This window comes from Homarus americanus, unplaced genomic scaffold (assembly GCF_018991925.1).
Source record: "Homarus americanus isolate GMGI-L3 unplaced genomic scaffold, GMGI_Hamer_2.0 scaffold53233, whole genome shotgun sequence".
NCBI classification, from domain to species: domain Eukaryota; kingdom Metazoa; phylum Arthropoda; class Malacostraca; order Decapoda; family Nephropidae; genus Homarus; species Homarus americanus.
This window is the reverse complement of record NW_024751660.1, coordinates 6,360,488-6,381,576: the sequence shown is the minus strand read 5'-3', so window position 1 is coordinate 6,381,576 and position 21,089 is coordinate 6,360,488. Positions and strand designations below refer to the sequence as shown.

General features: G+C 36.8%; 1 protein-coding gene across 5 annotated transcripts in view; it reads right to left on the bottom strand.

Moving 5' to 3' along the window:
• The window catches only part of LOC121854765 (myotubularin-related protein 13-like), an 81,235-nt gene that overhangs the window by 7,465 nt on the left and 52,681 nt on the right, over positions 1 to 21,089 (bottom strand). For 4 of the 5 annotated variants that reach the window (XM_042349527.1, XM_042349526.1, XM_042349529.1 and 1 more), the window contains 12 exons: positions 19,731 to 19,989; positions 17,492 to 17,637; positions 15,844 to 15,979; positions 14,911 to 15,096; positions 13,024 to 13,240; positions 11,094 to 11,227; positions 8,398 to 8,579; positions 7,793 to 7,940; positions 5,856 to 6,083; positions 3,693 to 3,852; positions 984 to 1,190; positions 380 to 462 (listed from right to left, as the gene is read on the bottom strand). In XM_042349527.1, the coding sequence (XP_042205461.1) occupies positions 380 to 462; positions 984 to 1,190; positions 3,693 to 3,852; positions 5,856 to 6,083; positions 7,793 to 7,940; positions 8,398 to 8,579; positions 11,094 to 11,227; positions 13,024 to 13,240; positions 14,911 to 15,096; positions 15,844 to 15,979; positions 17,492 to 17,637; positions 19,731 to 19,989 (2,086 nt within the window). The remainder of the gene's footprint in view (positions 1 to 379; positions 463 to 983; positions 1,191 to 3,692; positions 3,853 to 5,855; positions 6,084 to 7,792; positions 7,941 to 8,397; positions 8,580 to 11,093; positions 11,228 to 13,023; positions 13,241 to 14,910; positions 15,097 to 15,843; positions 15,980 to 17,491; positions 17,638 to 19,730; positions 19,990 to 21,089) is intronic. The other variant, XM_042349530.1, reaches the window with a different exon arrangement.

Below are 21,089 nucleotides of genomic sequence, written 5' to 3'. Positions count from 1 at the left end.
TTGGGCACAGAAATATATGTTGACTCTTTATGATAAATATTTAAAATTTTCTAACATCCTCAAAATTGGGGGTATGAATTATGGATTTTTACTGTACACTATTGTAAATACTGTAGTGAAAAGTGTTCATTATTTTATAAATCTTGTATATGTGTATATGTAGGTAAATGTATAGCAAGAGGGCATGTAGTGAAAACTGCTTGAACTGTACTGGAGGTTTCTGATTAAGGGAGAACCTTACTGGATGTATAAAAAAATCTAAATTTGCAATATTTTCCAAAAATCCATAATTGTATTTTAATTCTAAATGAATTATTCTTAATTGAACATTTTTAGGATTACTTGTGGTGAGAAACCAAGGTAAATAACAGATACTCACATCAAAAAAGGCTCTGTCATCAACCTTCTTTGGTGCCCCTTGTGTTGGTACAGATGGTATCACAGCAACAACATCAGAAAGCTCTGTGGGTTAGTTAAATTCATTGAGCAACTGACTAAACCGAAAATTATCTATCTTTTTTATCAACTTAGTGATTAAAAAAAAAACAGTATCATTTTCTAAGTGAGTATACTGGACTGTATAAGTATGATAAATATAAAAAAGGGAAACTTAAGGTCAGAAGGAAGAAAGACACATACTGTTCAGAAAATTCTGGTGGGGAAGATTTACTGATGATGTGTTCAATGATAAACTTATGCCAAAGAAGCTATAAAGTGTAATTGATTACTGATCCAATAACCCTAACCTGAACTAACCATGAAGACAGGAGTCCATAAGGACCAGGGCTCTTTGTTAGAATGAGACCCCATTAAGAATAGGATTCATTAGAATTGGTTCCTAATACTAATAGTTATGTTAAGGTGTGACCAAATTAGGATGGACTCATTTTACTTGACAATTAAGTAATTACTTTACTCCTTCTTTACTTTTATATATACCAGTGATTCCTTTTTGCTTTACTATACTGTAATATTCTACTTACCAATGATTCCCTTAAAGTGCGAATCTTCCATACTATCATAGTAACGCAGCTGATGCTTAACACTGTCTAGAACAAACCACCGTTGCTTCCAATTTTTTAGAAGAGAACCACGCTTCCACAAATATCCTTCATGTGTCCGGTTTTCTGCCACATTGGAGGAGAATTGTTCGTAGTACTGGTGGGATGTAGTTTGTAGAGATGTTACACCTGTTCAGGGAGAGGAGGTACCTGTATTGCAGTATGTATACTGTACAGTACAAGCAATGACTGTTATACGATGGATCTATATACACTTAATCAGATTTACGCTGTAAAAAAATTAACACCATTTACCACTAGGCGATGGATAAAGATCAGTTTTACAATAACCATTACCCGAATACTTTTCTTGCAATGTCATTGCTATGAATAAGTGATGTAAAATAACTCGCAATATTCTGAGATGCATGGGAGGTTCTGTCTGTCCCTGGTGACTGCCAGGCTAAGCAGTTGATCTGTGTTAAGTGTGGAAGAAGCTATTCTTTGTACATAAAATAATATATACTGTACTGCACCAGTAAAAGAGGGGAATAAATAAAAATAATAATAATAATTAAAAGACAAGGAAAAAATTAATGTGTTGCCATTTGGTAATCTTGCCACCACACACAGGACAGCACAGCCATGAGGGAATGCTACTTTCTGTACTTGCTCCCACATGTAATAAATGTTTAATCCATTTTATGTTTTTTACCTTCTGATATATACTGTACAGTATATACAGTATATTTTTTGCACAATCTGTACAAATGATTGTGTGTGCACGTAACATAGTAAAATTTAAGAAAATGACGTATACAGTATCTACCTGAAAATGAGTTGAAAAATAACAGTAATACAGCTCACAGCTTGACAGGAGGCTGAAATACCAGCTCTGCACCCCACCCCACTTCCCACAATTCCTGGAAACCTAAGAAATTTTTATTCCCTTTATGTTTCTGACCTTATGATAATGATTTTTAAAATTTTTTGGGCACATTCTGTATGAACGATTGCGTGTGAATGTACCAGTAAAAAAAGAAAAACAAAAATGTATATCTACACGAAATTGCAAGTTGAAAAATAAAAATAATGCAGCTCACAGATTGGCTGGAGGCTGAGATACTGACGCCTCACCCCCTTCCCACAATCCACACTAAATCACGGGAACATCAAATTGTTTATTCTCTTCATGTTTTTGACCTTATTATAATCATTTCTATTTTTTTATTTGCATATTCTGCATTAAAGATTGTGTGTACATGTAACAGTAAAAAAATAATAATAAATAAATAATGAAGATATTACAAATGTCTACCTGAAATTACTTGGAAGTGACAGCTGGGGGATCGCAACGTATTACTGTACACATACATAGCATGCAAGATAAATAAATCCTTATTCTGCACAAATTTATTCTTTTTGTCTTTATTTTGTATAAATTTATTGTTTTTTGTTTTTATTTTGTATAGAGTTATTGATTTTATGTCTATTTATAAATTACTTAAGTTATTTAGACATTCTTTAATCATTATACCAGTTGGATATAAAACTTGTTTGGGCTTTACAGGAAATCAGAAATGGAACCTAGTTTTCCCTATAAGTGTATTGATATATGATTGATCACTTAGCCATGGCTTTTAGAGGTCCCTAACCCCATCGTATAATGGTCATTGCCTGTACACAATTTGTCAAAATCAACTGCATCACTGTTTATGAACAACCTGGAACAATACCTATGACAAAAAAGAATGCAATAATTTTTGTTAATAATGATAATTTCCAGTAGAAATTCATTAGACTGGCATCCAATGGTCCAGAAAGCCCGATTGTCAGCCAAGAAAAAGCTGCAAAACAATATGACTGTATCCTAAGAAATTATCATTGGGTAAATCATTGGCGAGTTGTACTCCACAATAAACTACAGTACAGTATCATATTATTCTTTTTACCTTTGCACATTGCATCATTTAATTGACTATGCAATATGTACAAAAACTATACTACAGTATATCACATAAAAGTGAAAAAGCTTCTTGAGGTTTTTACTTGGAGTAACATCCTAATCCCCCAGGGTACTGGATTATTGGACTAGTACTGTACTAGGAATGTCAACAAAAATTAATAAAATTTCTTGGGGCTTAAATATATAATTCAATACTCAATCTATTGCTCTGAGAAAACAAAAGATTACTAGGGGCGGATGCAGGAATATCAAAGGTGTGTGTGTGTGGGGGGGGGTCCAATTCCAAGAAGTTATGGGTGGGGGAACATGACATTTTGAGGCCATGTGCCCTTGATATTAGGAGATATTCTGAAGTCAATAGTAATTAAATTTTATTTTGCAAAAACTCCTGAATACAATACTGCATTAAAGAAAAAATATTGGAATTTTCTGATGAAAAGGAGGGGGTCCTGGATCTGCCCTTGTTTATACAAAGATCAAAGACAAGAGAATGAAGGGCTTTAGGTACTACCTCAACAATATCTCACTGGGCAGGAAGTTGTTTGAAGCACCTAAGCTAATGAAACTGAACAGTGTAACTTGCCATTGGAGCATGTAAAGCCCCCTACGGAAGGGCAGGCTCATCAAAATTGAAAAATGAGACAGACACAAAAGACTACACTCATAAATAAATCTGTTGCTTGGAATAAGGCAGAAACTTAACAAAAGTTAGAGGGCAGCCTTACCTGATCCCACAGAGGTAGTGTCTAAGCTAGTAGGTTTTGTGCTGGTTTGTATGCTGACCCCAGACTCTCTTACACTCTTGAATCTGGTACAGTTCTTGGGCACCGACTCAATGCACTTCTCGTGGCAATTGTACCCGCAGTCCATACAACGCATTCCAGTCTGAAAATACCGTGAAACTTTTTGTAGGTTACTTGTTCTTTGTTACTCTTATTTCACAAGTTTGATTCTCAATGCCATATGGGAAAAAAAAAAATACTTACTGCAGATGACACATAATATGCTCACCAAGACCTTAACTTCTGGCCTCTTGACCCTACAACTAGACATCTGTGCATTCCAAAGGGAAAATCCCTCATAAAGTCTGGTAAAGGTATGAAACTCATACAAAAAGTGATCAAACCTGTTTTAACTCTGAATGTTAAGGATTGGACACACAGCATTATACCATTATAGGCTCTGCAAAGTGGATATACATAAATGTAATGAAAATTTATGCACTTGGAATATAAAAAGAGGGAAAGAAAGATTAACAATGAAAAACTGATCGATTTATTGGGTAAAATATCTGATGTCGCAGCCTGTGGTCATTTGGCGTTGAAAATAAAACTCAATTTAAAACTATAATATAAATAACATGAGATGAGAAGCCCAAACATTGCCACTCTAATGCCTCTTGTTGTTGGTGCTTGGAGGCTGACTGACACTGTAGCTCCAGCAATACATTTAAGATTCTTAAGCTTATTACTCAACTCTGACAACGCCTCCATCAAAAGGCCTCCTTCTGCTTGGAGTATAACTTTTGGTGCAGATACATATACTGTACTTGTACAATATCTTGGTACATCTGAAAAATATTCTGGTCTATTAGATAACTCTCACTTGATGATAACATCAAATATTTCTCATATGAGTCATGTTCAAAGACACCAGGTATGGTCTTTTTCATGACAGCAGTTTGCCAAGAAGGACATCCCCCATGCTGGAGAGAACGTCAGGCACTGCCGGGCACAAAAGGCTTCGGAATGGTCAATAAAGAAGGCGGTCCAGGAGATTGGTCCATTGATGAGCCAGGGTCATTAAGGTTGTAGTCAGTTCAGAATTTATGTGTATGGATGCCATAAAAATTATTACAAGGCATTTACCTCTCCATCCCACTCACCCACCTCAAAGTTCAACAAGGGGAGGCCACACAATGGTCCCAGGGATAGTGGGAAGGCATACACAGGCTACCACTAAGTCTGCTGACACCCACAGGACCAAATGGGGTGTCGACTTTGTGGTGCCTGTTTGACTCTAGCCAAATGACTGGCACCGAGGCCAGCCATATTGACCAGCCGACTGACTTTATCTGGCAACAAGACAAGCCTCCAATCTTACCAGTGTGCAGCATCTCCCAGTTTTATGGGTTGCCATGTACAACAAAAATGTGGGAGAACTACTCTCCAGCCCTTGCTGACAGGGCCAGTGGAAAGGTGCCACTAGCTAGCTCTCAAGCCTAGCAGCTCAAGAGAACCATTTAGTCTCATCCCTCCCTGATGACCCGTCCCACTTAGGATGATGAAAAAGTGAAGGGGTTAATACTGAGAGCAGGTCGGTGAAGAGGAAGAGTGAGAATAATGGGAGAAAACTGGAGTGGTAAAAGCTCAAGTCAAGAATGGTCAACAGCCTCGAGTTCTTTAGTCTTATTTAGCTGTATTAAAAAAAATTATCCCATTATGAACCAAGGCACCATTGAGTACCAATAGTCTTCATGCTTGAAAATTTCAGAAAAATTTGGTACCCAATTTATCCGAAATGACAAATAGAACAGTTAAAAACTTTATGCCACAAGCCACACATAGTAGTGTGACATAAAAATTAATAAAAGCAAGGAAGGAATGCAGAGAAGGAAGATGAAAGAGGAGGAGGAGGAAAATATAAAGACGGAAAAACAGAAAATGGTACAAAAACTTGAATAACCCAACTTTTACTTACAGCATACATATTTCCCATTACCATTAACATGGCATCATATCAACTACAAAACTTTAGCTTTAACTTCAACCACTTTCATTCATAAAGCTTTCTGCTGATTACCTTGAGATTTTATTCAATTCAGAACTAATAAGGTAGCTTTATGAATAGCCCGTTACTTATGCAGGTTTAAGAATTTACTTGCTCACCTTAAGTGGACCCCACAATAAAGAAGAACAGTGGTCGCAGTAGGAAGGTGTGGTGTAATTGTACTTTTCAAAACGGTGCGGGTGGGAATAACAACCCTGCGGAGTGTCTCCACCCCCGCCTGGTGTACTGCCACTCGTTTTACCTCTTATCAGGATCTCAATCGTGCTACGCTTGTGGACACTTCGGCCATGGTGGCGTACCATCTGTGTTGTCATAGAAACTTGACGCTGAAAAGAAAAAATATATTTTAGAAAATTTGTCCTTTTTACATGTTGCAAACCAATACTTCCGGATCATATATGGAAGTAATTTTTTTTTATATACCTGTGCTACCCATGTCATAAATACAGCATGGTACATAAAAGTGATCAATCAACCATGGTAAAACATGGTCATTGTGGTATTACGGAACATGTTTCAGTATCTATTTGTGAGAAATATTTTAATTCTTTATGAAAATTCCGAAAAAATTCATACAATGTTACTAACAGCTAGATTTTAACACCAAACATGCGCCATATTTTTCTGTTCAAGCATGGTATACCCGAGAACAGTGGTGGTAATTTATTTCAATCAGGGGATCAATTGGAAAGATTTCACAGAGACTTAGGGTTATTTACCATTAATAATTAGAACATATTTCATTTGTTAAAACAAAGCACGCACGCACGCACGCACACACACGCACAGTGGACAACACCTCACCGGACTACTCATCGCTACAAGGCACCCTGGACAGGCTACAGGCATGGACTACGGAGAACAAGGTCACCATCAATCACACCAAAACAGTAGTCATGCACATCAATACCGCCACCACTCCAGTGCAAGCCCCAGCAGTCACAGCGGGTGCCCATCCTCTCCAGTTAGTGCAGTCTGCCAAACTCCTGGGTGTAGCTATAGACCACAAAATGGACTGGAAGGACTATGTAAACAACACAATCAAGGCAGCCTCGTACCGACTCTACATGCTACGACGACTCAGGTCACTTGGGACACCCACGCCAGAGCCGAGGACTATCTACAACGCATTTATTCTCCCCAAATTAACGTATGCGTCACCAGCCTGGTCATCTTCTCTCAACTCTACCCAACAACGTCAGCTTGAGAAGGTACAGAAGAGGGCCTGCAGAATCATGCTCGGCGCAGACTACTCCGGCTACAATGCCATCCCTCAGTGACCTACACCACCACGCACTAGCAGGATTTGGCAGTGGACTACTGCAACATTCTCGTCATTGCCACCTACTGCCACCGGCAGTCCCTCGCCCACCTTGCGCAGTCCGCCACTACAACAAAATTCAGCCCATAAGAGCCCGCACTGATAAGATATAAGAACAGCACCATCCCATCTATTGTTAAAATAATAAACATCTCCTGATTTATGTACTGTACAGCCCTGTAAATGTACTGAACGTATATTATTATGTCTAAATCACATGTAAGTTTGTATATTTTCAGCAACCGGCTGCAACTCTATTAATAAACCGTTTATTATTAATATTAACTATTATTACACACATACACACGCTACCCCATGCATGCATGCATGCAATAATTTGATGATAAAATAGTAACATTAATAGTTTCTGTCCTAAAAATAAATCTTGAAATTAAAATAATGTACTGTGCAATATTTAAGAGAAGTATAAGGTGATGTTGTAGCCAGATGTGAAGTGGGGAATACTGGATAGTGAGGGAGGGGCTATGGGATCAGTTATGTATTTTTCTGGAGCGAGATGACTCATAAAACAAATACGTGTTCTTCATTTTGTACTAACGGAACTTCTAGCACCAAAATTTCTAGTAGTTAAATTGTTTTTATTGTTCATTAGATTTTAAGTTTTGTATATGTAAATTTCTGTAAATCAGACAAAAATTACTTATCAAATGATCATAATAGATAAACAATTTATATATATGAGGCCCAACTTACAGTAAGTTGCTCTGGTGGTGGCAGCTCCAACTTGTCCCAGTGTATGTTCCATTTTTGGGGAAGGTGTCCCAGTTCCAGCTCTAGATGACGGAGCTCCTCCAGCTGAGCAGAGAATGCATCTTGTTCCACTCCCCATACACAGTCGTACCTGTAGCAGTACATCACACTAGGGTATAAGGAGTGTCAGTAAGCTGTACTAAGTTATACAGATTCCATGTGGGAAGCTACCATTCATTTTAATAACTGTTCAATGGATGGACAGTAAACCCCTAGATTGACAGGGAATATGTAAGCAAAACTACTTTCTCATGTAGTGAAGTACTGTAGTGAGAAAAAACAGCCTCTTACCAGCTTATGTTTATAGCAAAAATTTACAAGAATATTTAAAACTGCAATATGGTTCATTTTGAAGTCATTGACCCATCCTTGGAACTTAACAAGCTCTCTGACTACTGTTATTCAACACCATCCAAGATATCATGACAAATGACTCATTTATTAAGAATTAGAGATGGGAATGTAGACACAAACTCACAAGACTGTGTAACACCTCAATCGCATAAGCTGTTAAAATCAATAAAAAAAAAGAACTTAACCATACTAACCCGCTCATGACAATTTTACGCGGAGAGGTTGTGATTGTGCCATCTGCTGCCTCAGCTTCTTCTTCCTGTTGTCTGTCTAAGCTCCGAACTTCTGGGTCATATGATGGTCCATGACGTAGCTCCTCTCCGAGTAGGTAACTCCACAACTGAAGAGCGCTCACTTCTTTTACTGGTCGTAGCACCTTCAAAATGTTAAAATGTTACAAATATACAAAGACATACATAAAAGACAAACATACATCGTTAGACATCTAGAGGAAAAAATACAGATACAGTATATAAATAATACAAAATATTTACACCATCCCTTCCTACGTCCCTGTACTGGGTGGAGTGATCCCGCATGTACCTGACCACAACAATAACAAACACCAGCTATGGGCAGTTTCTGTATGCCATTTGCCTCTGTCTACCAATTGGCGGGTTATCCGGTCTTCCCGGACTATTCCTCGACACTGTGTCATGCAGCTCGTTAACTTAGGGTGGTTGTTGTGATGGTGACCGCTTCTACACCTTAAAACAAATTCACGCCTAGGTTGCCCTTGGGCCGCCATCCTTGTTACACGAGAGGCAACCATTATTATTATTACCCACGTGCCCAAATATGCCGAGATTTTCCCAGATAATTTTCTTTAACTCGGCATTCCCCCCCCCGAGTTATTTTAAAATAAATTCCGACACCATATACGTGCCGAATTATATGAGATATTGATTGCTGAGTTATCAAGGGTTTAATATATATATATATAAAAGAATCAAGAACAATAGAAGAAACAAAAGCAGGTTCACTTGAGATGTCAAACCCTCCTCACCTATGACTGAAAATGTGCGAGAAACATATTTCATAAATTTCAAAACAGAAATGCTAAGTGATTTACATGAGGAGAGTGAAAGGTAAGAGGGAGAGTCACCTAAATGACCTTATCCAGAAGACTGCGAAATTAACAAAGCTGGGATGCTATTTGCCCTAACAGTTTGGGATTTCTGAGGTCATATGGTACCTTTTTAGGCATATACTAAACAGTAAGCCCCTTGTTATTCGCGGGGGGTCAGGTTCCAAGGAATGGGTGAGTAGGAAAAACAGTGAATAGCAACCTATACTATACCTTAGTGCATTACTGTATACCTATACTAAATAACCAACCAGCCATGATATCACTCATACCCTCTTTTAACTTATCTAATAATCCAATTTTCTTTGTTAGGGTCATTACTAACTTCTGCCTTTTACATTTTATTCCACTAGCATCACTAGCACTGATACTAGGCAGTTTTTTAGGGGCCATTTCACACAGAAACTCTAACATTTTGAGAGTACAACATGAGATACTGTGTGGGGTGACTCACTGCGCTGCGGGAAAAGGCTTGCAAGCTAGCCACCATCTGCTTACAGTGAATCGTCGAAATCACGAATCACAAACCCATGTACTGGTAAAAAGGTACACATGCAAAACAATAAACTGTGGAATGAGACTTGTCCTTGGTGAGGAATAAGGATACAGAGGAATTATGAGTTTTAAAAGATGAGCACTTGTTATGAGATTAAGGAGGTCATCTATGTTGTGTAATCTAGCTTTCAAAGTAAAGTATTTATTTTGTTTCATTCCAATTGCATGCACAATAATTTTGAAGTCCTGTAAGATCCTTTTACCAGCTAGAAAAGATTACTCATGTACTTTACTGTACATTTCTATTCATATCTAGGTTAAGGCACTAACTTTATAAAATTATAAATGAACAGTAAGCCCCTAAACCTGTACTTAACATAGACATTTCTGACTAAAGTATATGCCCAAATCTGTACATACAGGTAAACTTGTGGGAATTAATTTCCACCTTTATCCTCCAGGTCCTTGAAGCACCTTAATAGTGATCTTGTGTGTCATCGGACTTGGAATAACATTCCAATGTGGTATATGTAAATAGTTTGCTAATTAATTGATTTAATTAACTAGTTAGGGAAATGATTACGTGGAGTGTATAAAATTAGTGGTAAAATCACTATTGCCACCCGCAAGACGGATTACTTCACGGGAAGTAGTGCGGTATTCCTCTTTCTCTATGGATCACATTAATATCGTTTAATTTACAAGATATCGGTGGTAGTAGTTAACTTAAAATGTAAATATGTATTTCTATTAAGAAATAGTATTTTAAAGAAAGCTAATAATGAATATTCAGTTCTTGTTTATGTATCACTGCACGATTAGGTCACGCAATTGTATAAGGCGGTAGAAGCGCCATTTTCATTTCACACTTCATGGAAGGCAGACGCAACTCTCCAAAATCAAGCAGACAGCCGGCAACCCAAGGGCATTCTAGCTTCTCAGTTCCTCCAAGACTCTCTACAACTCATAGCAGCCCCTAAAATAACAGCTAAGTACCTTTTTAAAGTTTAGGTGGTCACTTATTCTTGGGTACCGCCATTTTAAGCGTACAGGGCTAGCTTAGGTAATTATATTATATATTTTTTTTTATTATATTTTGATAACTTAGATTTAATATCTACAATACTAATGTTTCTGTGCTAAAAGGGAATAAAGACATATGTAGCTTCAAATTTCATGGTCACACATTTCAAGAAGTGTGTGTAAAGACAGACTTTACATAACATAAAAATCTATAAATTTGTCAAAGACTGCTATACAAAGTTGCTGAAGCAAATGCTTGCATACAATACAACATACAGTACTTACCGCCGAGTCATTTATTCTATCACCCATATAGAGAAAGTTGTGGAAGACTGTGGAGCGTCCACTGAGTTTTTCTATATAATCAAATACAGATTGTCCCAGATGACCTGATGACCCAGGAGACCCTAATCGACCCCCTGAAAATAAAACAAACATAAGATTCCTTGTCATCACCCCACCAGTCAGTCAGTGAGCTCTATGTTTAACTGTGTTAGAACTGTATAGACATAATAGTTTACTGGAGGAGTTCTTTATGGTTATGCTGATTAGTGGTCAGATTCAAGAGCAAATATAGATTCCTTTCACATACATTTCTAGTCATTCACACTACAGACACACCTCTATAAACCACTTGATGTAATGTTCTGTAGTTCACATTCTCTTCTGCTTACTACGGTACTATGTCCATCCCCTGCACTTCTAGTTCTTCCTTTTTCTTCTTACAATCTCTCTCTTCTCTCTCCTATCATTTCTGCCATTTACCTACGACTTTCTTCTTTTCAACCCTTTACTCTCTATATGTGACCACCTTATTTCAATAATATCTTAAAATCTTTCTCCAGTTTATCAACTTTTACAGGTCACTCCCATTTATTTCAGCTTCACAAGAACTGGACTCACATATATGCAGTATACTTTTTAAACTCAAATTTCATTCATGCTGGGCTAAGGTTTACACATGTGTACTGTAGATGTGCACTGCACCTTTCATCTTTCCCATATGTGATACATCATGGAAAAACTTCAAGGTGCCAGAATACAGATGTAACACTGTCCAGATTGCTTTCTTGTCCTGATTTGCCTAGCATTTCCATAATTTCTAGTGTTGTTCAAAGTAAAAACAAAAAATTGTCATCTGATAACAGTACATACAACTTTAAACATTGATAGGTTTACGGTATACAAAAGAGTTTAAACTCAAAACATAAGGTACATTTTCTGCCTGCATGTGTTACAAGATCTTGATGTTTCTTGGAGACACTAGTAAGATGATGGAGAGAATATTTAAAGACAAAATGACAAGGGAATTTTCTACCCCAAATTATACTGTATTTTAGATTTGAAACATTAAATTGTCCCATTTACTGATGCTACACTGTAAACATGAAAGTAGATAAAAAAAAATTATTGCAAGTTGATTTTTTTCCTGTTTTCACTGTTAATACAAACTACAGTAGTTAATTAATGTACTGGAAATACAAATATGTTGTAAGAAGTAATATGACACTATATGTCCCCGACACTGACTACAATAGCATCATCTCATGCCAGGCAAGAGGTCCAGGACTTGATCAGTGTCTGAAGGAATGTCAACTGCATCTTTATCAACACTGTCACTGTCTCAGCCTTACCAGCATCCTTCTTGAATCCAAGAATTGTCATAAAGGCTTTCAACATGTCTGTGACAATAGTGAGGACCTAGTTTTCAAGGTTGAAGCTTGTGGCAATCTCACAGTAGGCAGCATGAATCTTCTCTGCAGTGTGAAAACTGGCATTAACAGTAAAAGATCTGTGAAAGTGGTGAGGCCCCATAGTGACCAAGATCACTGTCAGCTTGTCAATGAGTGGGTGGGAAAGGAGTCATGCAACAACCAGACATGTACCAGATGTGTACCAGTCTGGTACACATATTGTATGTGGCTATCATATTATACTCTGGTACAGTACTGTACTACCAGTTTAAGGATATATCAAGAGTTTAGGCTTAATAGAAAAATCTTGAAAATAATCATCATAATCAAATTGTAATCACTAATTATAATATTTGCTTGTATTGATTGTGATTTCTATAATTATTATTACATTTAAAAAACCCTGATTTGATTTTGATTGTAACTTTACAATAATTCTCATTATGATTACATCATAATCAGAATTGCATATGATTATAATGACCTCATGTTTGAAACATATAACAAAACTATTTACATACCTCCTGGATAAATATCATCATCCTGGCTTGCTTCGAGGCCTTTGTGGTGCCGAGAGAGTGAGCCTCTCTTGTCTTCTTCTGTCATGATACCCATCTCAGCTCTATCTACCTCCGAGTCACACAAAAAAGTGCGGAAACGTGCAGAAACATAATGGTAGGCCAAGAAGCGGAGGTAGTACTCGTTGAATTCAAAAGACAAAGGGAACTGTCGTTGGATCTGTAAGCAGGTATGATTGTTAATATCATTCACATTACAGAAATTTGCCCCTACAAAATTCAGAAGTTATGACCACTATTTTGGGATACAAAAATTGCACCCTAAAAAAAAAAAAAAAAAAAAAATTTTTAGATTAAAACAATTTATATGGACTTCATTATGTCTTTGTTTACCAGCAAGTGTGCCAGTCTTGTCTACACCTGTAATAGTATGTAAAGCGTGATCCTTCCACTTCCTTGCTTCGTAAACCTCTTTAATATTGATATGATCTTTAGCTTCACAGTGTTTTCCCAGTTCGTTGGGTTCCAGGTTTATGTAACATGTTGCTTGGGTTGGCTTTATGTTGAGCATCACATGTATTTAACAGGAATTTTTCCAACTTTACCCTCTTAGTATTTGCTTTCATGCATTTCTGGTAAGTTTAATTTAAGTCTTTTGTCTATTATTATTACTTTGCATTACAGTGGTCCCCAACCTTTTGTAGGCTCTGGGACACATTATCATTGGAACTATAGTGGAGGTGCACCAAAACTTTGGATTTACATTCAAGAGGCAAAAATCTCATATATACTGTACAGTTATTTACAGTTTTACAAGTCTGTTACCAGATACATACTTTTAACATTTACTCTTGGACAGGACGTGTGTGTATTTACCCCAGTGAGAAGGCTGGCTCTCCCTCTGGGTCCGGTCTGGGGTAAATACACACATCCTGTACATGACAGTTGTATCAAGTTATTGCAATTTTCATTAATTTCACTCTTACAAATAATTCACGGGTGCAACGAACTACAGGTTGGGGGGCCACTGCTTTACAACATAAATTATTCAATTTTCCACTTAAGATGTGTTGAAAAAGGTTTACATTCATTTGTTACTTTTTTTACTGTCTTTTGGTTGAAGAATCTTTCCTTCCATAATGCAGAGGATGCCTGTACCTTCACCTCAACATCAATATGCAGGGTTCATACTGCCAAACACCACTGGCATATGACATTTTTTTTATACCCAGGAAAAATATATACTGTATATATTTTTTTCAAGATGGATTATAAAGGAAATGGCATTCCCCACCCTTATTCTGTAAACCTTACTTGGTTATCAGATGTGTATAAATTGTGGTGATGAATTAAATGTTGGTTATCAGATGTGTATGAATGCTGGTGATGAATTAAATGTTGGTTATCAGGTGTGTATGAATGCTGGTGATGAATCAAATGTTGGTTATCAGGTGTGTATGAATGCTGGTGATGAATCAAATGTTGGTTATCAGGTGTGTATGAATGCTGGTGATGAATCAAATGAACTGACTGTTAAAGTATTTTTATTTTCTAAATCTGAAGAATGTCTTGGACAGTAATTTAAAATCTCAAAGTGTGAAAACAGAATTTTAACTTATTTTTCTGCTTTTCCTCTCTACTTCTAAGTTTAGGTTCTGGTTCCTAATGCCTCATTTGCTAACTGGAGAAAAGGAGAAAAAATTAATATTATAATTACACTGAAATGTAGTGATGAGTTTATTTCTGGCAAAGACAGTAATGGTACAGGTGGTACATAATAATTAATGTACATAATATCAGAGGAGGATTACCAAGTGTGAAGGTGTTAAAGCAAACATGACATCAGTATTACTCACCAAATTAAAACCAATACAACTAACACAGTCTCACCTGGTGCACAGCATCAAGAAACTGTAGAAAGATGGGAGCAAACCCACTTGCTTGAGATCCCTGAAGGAGATTCGACCGGTGGTTGAACCTGTGACCAAATGCCAACCATTCCTTCTCTACCAGAACTCGAAAACCTTCAATTGTTCGGTAGTATGGGTCAAGACACAGCTGAGCTATGCTAGTTACCTGAGGATATCAAACATTTCATGACCGACCAACAATACAATACTTTTTTTTTTATTAGTGTTCTTTTTATTTATTTCTCACAGTTACAGAGTAATACAATAGACCGCAGAGGGATAAAAATGCCACAGTTGGTAAAATGGTATAAGTAGAGTGAAAACCGTGGATACGTGAAATGTGTGGTTGGCGAGGGTCTACTATTGTATATGTATAGATAATTATATTGCAATGGATAAAACAAATGAATAAGAAAATTTTGGCCAATATGTACCCTGAGATGGTGAGAATATGATGGTCACCTCCAGCCAAAAAATAATACTTCTAGCATGTTGCTTGACAATCTTACAAAAGAGCCCTGGCATATTTATAGTTGAAAAAGCCTTAGGGTGCCACTTATGTGTATATATACAGTACTTTAAGTAGAGTAGACTAATGGTTAAATGTTTATGTCTCTATAGTTCAGATGTTTTGAGATGATGCTAAGCATTTACTATTGAATCTCAGGTCCCATATATCAGTCTTAACTGTGTTGGTGTCACTAAAGGTAAGTTATTTAAATAAGTAAACCTCATCAAATCCAAATGAGCATTAAACAATTCTGGTCATCAACAAAAGAGTTGAGCTAAGCTGAATCTAGTTTGAGGACTCTACTGTAGAAGACCTTCTGGCAAATGTACAGTGTATTAATAAAAATCAATGGTCAATCACTGAAAGATCAAGTAAACTAAATTGGCAAAATTTAATTCGTACTTGAGCAGTAAAGTCCCAGCCATCCTCCAACAGCACCATAACGGATGCACCAAGCAGGTCAATGAGGTCTACTATGGCCCCTGAAACCTGTAGTAGAGATTCTAGCTGGTTCAGCCACTCGCTGCTCTCAATTGATCTGAAAATAAATAAAAAAATTAGTAAGTAAAACAAAGCGTGAGGGATAACCTTATTCTTATGCATCATATTCAGAAAGGTGTTTTGTTTCCTTTAAATTAAAATATCAATATAATTATCTGAAAATAAAATCGATTAAATATGACCATATATATTAACAGCCAAAACCTAAAGCAGGATGTGCCATTCAAATAGCACACAAGGGTCCAGGACTTGTACCTATCTGGCCTGAACTTGTGTTACATAACTATAATCAAGATAGAATCTCATTGCAACTTTTAAGTCATTTCCGAGATTTATCGTAACTTAAGGCAACAAGATAGGTGCATTCTTACACCTTCACCATGAAGAAGAACAACTGTACAAACCTTGAGAATCTGAACCTTGGACTAATATACACCACCATGTGTCACAGAAACAGTTCAGTTCTAGTGCCAGTGTGTGACCAACCTGTGTTACTTCCATCATGACTTCTGAGTATCACATCAAGACCCAAATTTCCCTCTAAGTTTAAGTGTCACCAGTGCCAGGGATTTCGTGGTCTTGGAATACAATATCGTGATATAAAGGACTGACTGCAATCGTCCTTTCAACATACTGGACCCATTAATTCTAAAAAGTAAAGGGCCTCAGAATATGGGTGCAGCCATTGAAACTCTTATGGACTTTCTGCTATGAATAGTAACATTTAAATCATTTTACAATCTTTTTACTTTCGAAATGATGAATCCAAATATGATAGAGGTTGGAAGATAACTGCAAACACAGTACTACCCTTAAGGTCAAAACATGCTGCAATGTTCATCCACATAACTTCAATCATAAAAACAAATTCTGTCTCATATTAGAAGTTATCTGTCTACCTGTAAATGTTTCAATTGCATCAGTGTCTTGTTATTATAATGTACAGTCGCCTTCATTAATGCTTTACAGGGGCTTGTCAGGTTTTGTGCAGTATGGCAGCACTGTGTTTGTTTACATTCAACAGAAGGAAACTTGCAATAGAAAACATACTAGGAATCAAATTAAAAGAATATTAAAACAAATACCTAAAAGATAATGATTTGTGGAATATGGACAGTGCATTCGCTCCAAAGGGTATCTTTATGGAGGGGTACAATGAAATTCAAAACAAACAGTGTGACTCTTGTTATATAAGTAGGATTGTCAAAATCCTTCATCTGTTGACATATTGTCTCACACAAAATCATAAAGATGCTTTTTGGAGTGAGTGTCCATGATGACAAGCCAGTATGGACCCCAGAAAATGTGTTGTTAATGATGAGCAGCCTACTTATGGCATTGATGTCATTAAAAATGCTGACTTAAGACAAGGGTGTACCACTAAAGTAACAAAACACCAGGAATCAGTCAACACAAAGTAGCATAAAAGGAATATTTTACTCACTTACATTCTAAAGGGACATTTACCACAATGCACACAGAAACAAAGAGCCTGTTTCATGTTACTTGCAACATCAGCCTGCAAATGTACAATTAACATAAGATTTACCTGAAGAAGGACTGCTCCTGCTCTGCAGCTGGGGAGGAAGGTATACAGGCTCTCATCAGCTTCTTGAATGATGATTTAATTTGTCGTACCTCTGTGTAGTCCACTGGGATGAACTCGGTTTTATGGTAAGCATCTGTCTTGATGCCCTGATAGACAATATGGTACTTTAAAAAAAATGATATATATATATATATATATATATATATATATATATATATATATATATATATATATATATATATATATATATATATATATATATATATATATATATATATATATATATATATATATATATATATATATATATATATATATATATATATATATTTATGCTGATAACCACAAGTAAATAACTCCCAGGAAGCCCCATGATCAGACAATTCAATGTGAACGAAGTCAAAATTGATGCTTGTATCAAAGATGAAAATGAAGAATAGCACTAGCAGGAAAATTAGTTTAACTGATATGATGTACTAAATGAGGCTGAATCACCACCTGTTTGCATCTCAAGAGAGTCAGCTTCCTGATGATAACCTGTTCTACACATCAATCTAGTCAACCTGGGCTTGTTCAAGTTTATTACACTTAGATCTAACCCTAGTCTAAGGGAAGAGAAAAACAATGACTGAATGCACAAGCCATCACTCCAAAATTCATGGCAAGCCAAAAAATTATGAATGAATGCTTCTTGAATGGCATAAAATTATTTGCAAGACAGTAATCCCAAAGGTCACAACTACAACTATAGCAAGAACATGCAGGAACTAAACAGCAATAACTGAAGGAAAAAAAAAAGCCTTGTAAAATGTAATTTGTATATAATATTTCATAACAGAAATATTCAATACCAGGGGCAGAGGAACATGGCGAGCACAGTGAGCCCACCCAACTGAGAGGGGGCTGTAGAGTGCCCCCCCAAACTTTTTCTTTAAATCCTTCCAATATCATAGGCATTTTGAAACCATGTGCACTCGATATTAGGAGATATTCTTAAGTCAATAGTAATTACATTTTACTATACAAAAACACCTGAGTACAATACTGCATTAAAGAAAGAGTATTGGAATTTTCTGATGAAAAGGAGGGAGAGGAGGATCCAGACCCCCAGGAGGAATCCCAAACACAGTACATACAGGTATCCCTCATATAATGTTGAGGTTGCGTTCCTGAAAAACCTAAAGTTAAGCAAAATTTTTGCTAAACGTGGGATAACAACAGAGCACAGAGAGAGAAAAACAGGTTCAAACGGCAGAACGGTAAACACTGAGTATACAGTATTGTACTCAGTAATAATACCTGTAATAATAAACGAGTTTATTATAAACTGTTTTGAAATTAAACGATTGATTAATTAACACCAAACACCTATATAAACTATGTGATTCAGAGTTAAATGATTTAGTAAGCACCATGTGAGCCTAATTCGAACATATTTCAAATTGAATACTTTGTCAAAAATTAAAAAAAAATTGCTATGATAAACAATAAAATTTATACATAACATATCATAAAATACAACAGCACATATTTTATACTGTATATATAAGATACAGCTCCTTCCACACTCAAAACATCCTCCAGGTGATGTGACAGACTTCAGTCAGGCAGTTACCCAGCTGACTCAGAGATGAGCAAGTGTATGCCGTGATATCACATCTGGGGAGGAAGCGTGGCTGGGCTCGTGATGCAGCTACAGCCCAGCCCAGACCCCCAAGAATGCACGCAAGCATAAACACACACACTGCCCTTAATTTTTCTTTGTTATAGTGTTATAGTTTTATATTATATTTTCTACATATCTAAGCCACTTTAGAGTATTGTAATGATTTTCCCACAATTTTTATAGTTTCATTACATGTAACAATGGCAACATTCCATCACAAATGCCACCTTATCCCCAGTTTTTCCCCTTCCCAGTGAGTCAAGCTATCACTAACTGAATTTTGACCTAACGTTAAATGAGAAAGGGTGTAAATCTCCAACAGAAATCTAAAATGGAGATACCTAAAAATAATTATTTCCTCCTGATACTTAATGTAACATATGCTGATGGCTTACTATAGCATATAATAGTACAATTAAACAGCTAATATTTATGTGCAGTACTTGATAAATTATCTGTCACTGCATTAAAGCAAAAATAAAAATTAATTGCATACCAAAGTGACATCTTCAAACTTTTAAAAATCATTTCAAGAGTTTGTGGTAAAGAAAATTAACTATAATATCATCATACCTTAATTTGAGTCTTTTCACCAAAAACATAGAGAGCAGCCTTGTGGAAGGATTGTACCGCTTCAGAGCCGGTGTCGGAGGAGTCAACAGAGAGTCTTGGCCCCGTGCTGATGCTGGAACGAAGGGCAGGGGTGGTTGTAGGGTAGTGGCGGAGGGTCCCAAAGGTCCCTCCAGCACCACCACCGGACAGCACACCTGGTCGTGACCCACGCATGGAGCCCCACCGCCCCATCCTGCCAGTACCCTTGCCCCCGCTTGTCCTGATAAAACGGGCAGGGGGGAAGGTCAGTATGATCAACAGTGGGCCACCTGGAGACCTGACTGAGTGACTGGCTGCCCGGATGTGAGGGGGTGAGCTTAAGAAGAGGAGGAGACGGTGAAGCATGCAGGTAAAGTATCAGGAAGAGGAGGCATAGGAAAGACAAGTTGTCTATGGTCAGTTGATAATACAGTACAGGTATGTGTGTAAGAATGTACAAAAAGATACCGTATATACTGCTAAATGCATACCATTAAGCAAATGTCTATAATTCTAGTCTATAGGCTGTCTTCCTGTCAGAACAAAGCAGAATTGCTAAAGCTTTAAAAACAGAATATAGTACTGTACACCCTTCCCCAGAAACAACCATTAAAAATAAAATAACATACAAAATCAGAAGTAGTCACTGGTGATGTGAACACTCAAACATAAGTAATTTTTCTCTATGCTTCAATAAAAAAAAATGAAATGTCAAGCTGGTACCTGTTCATGATAATGCCTATTACATGAAGGGACATCCTCTTAACTTTTTAGCTGCAACATTTGACCGCTGTTGAGACTTTTTTGTAATTAAATACAATACTCAACTTTCGTCAATGTCTTTGAAAAAGTGCCTCGACTCTCCCTTTCCTATGTGACAGACTACACCACCAATAACTGCTGTCATTTGGTGAGATTTTCACACAAACAATGACTTCACTCAGCTGATCATTGCAATAAACAATGTGATGCATTATCTCTCTGTCCTCCTCTTTACTTTGTTTACACCATTACGGGCAGTCCCCGGGTTATGTATGAGCTCCATCCCTAAGAATGCTCTAAGTAAAAAATGAACTTGAGTCAAACCACATACACTTTGTGCATACTGTACTTAAAGAACCTTTTTTAAAATCCCACAATATCATAGCCTTATACAGTATACATCTAAAATCACTTAATTTAAGAGAAAAGAAGAAATAGAATGACAAAATGCTGTAAATAAAACAAGTAATCGGGTAATTAAATATTGTAAATTTAAAGTTTAACTTTTTGTGACCTTGTTTGTAAGTTGGATGTACGTAACCCGGGGATCTCCTGTTTTTGAAAAATAATTTATGTTTT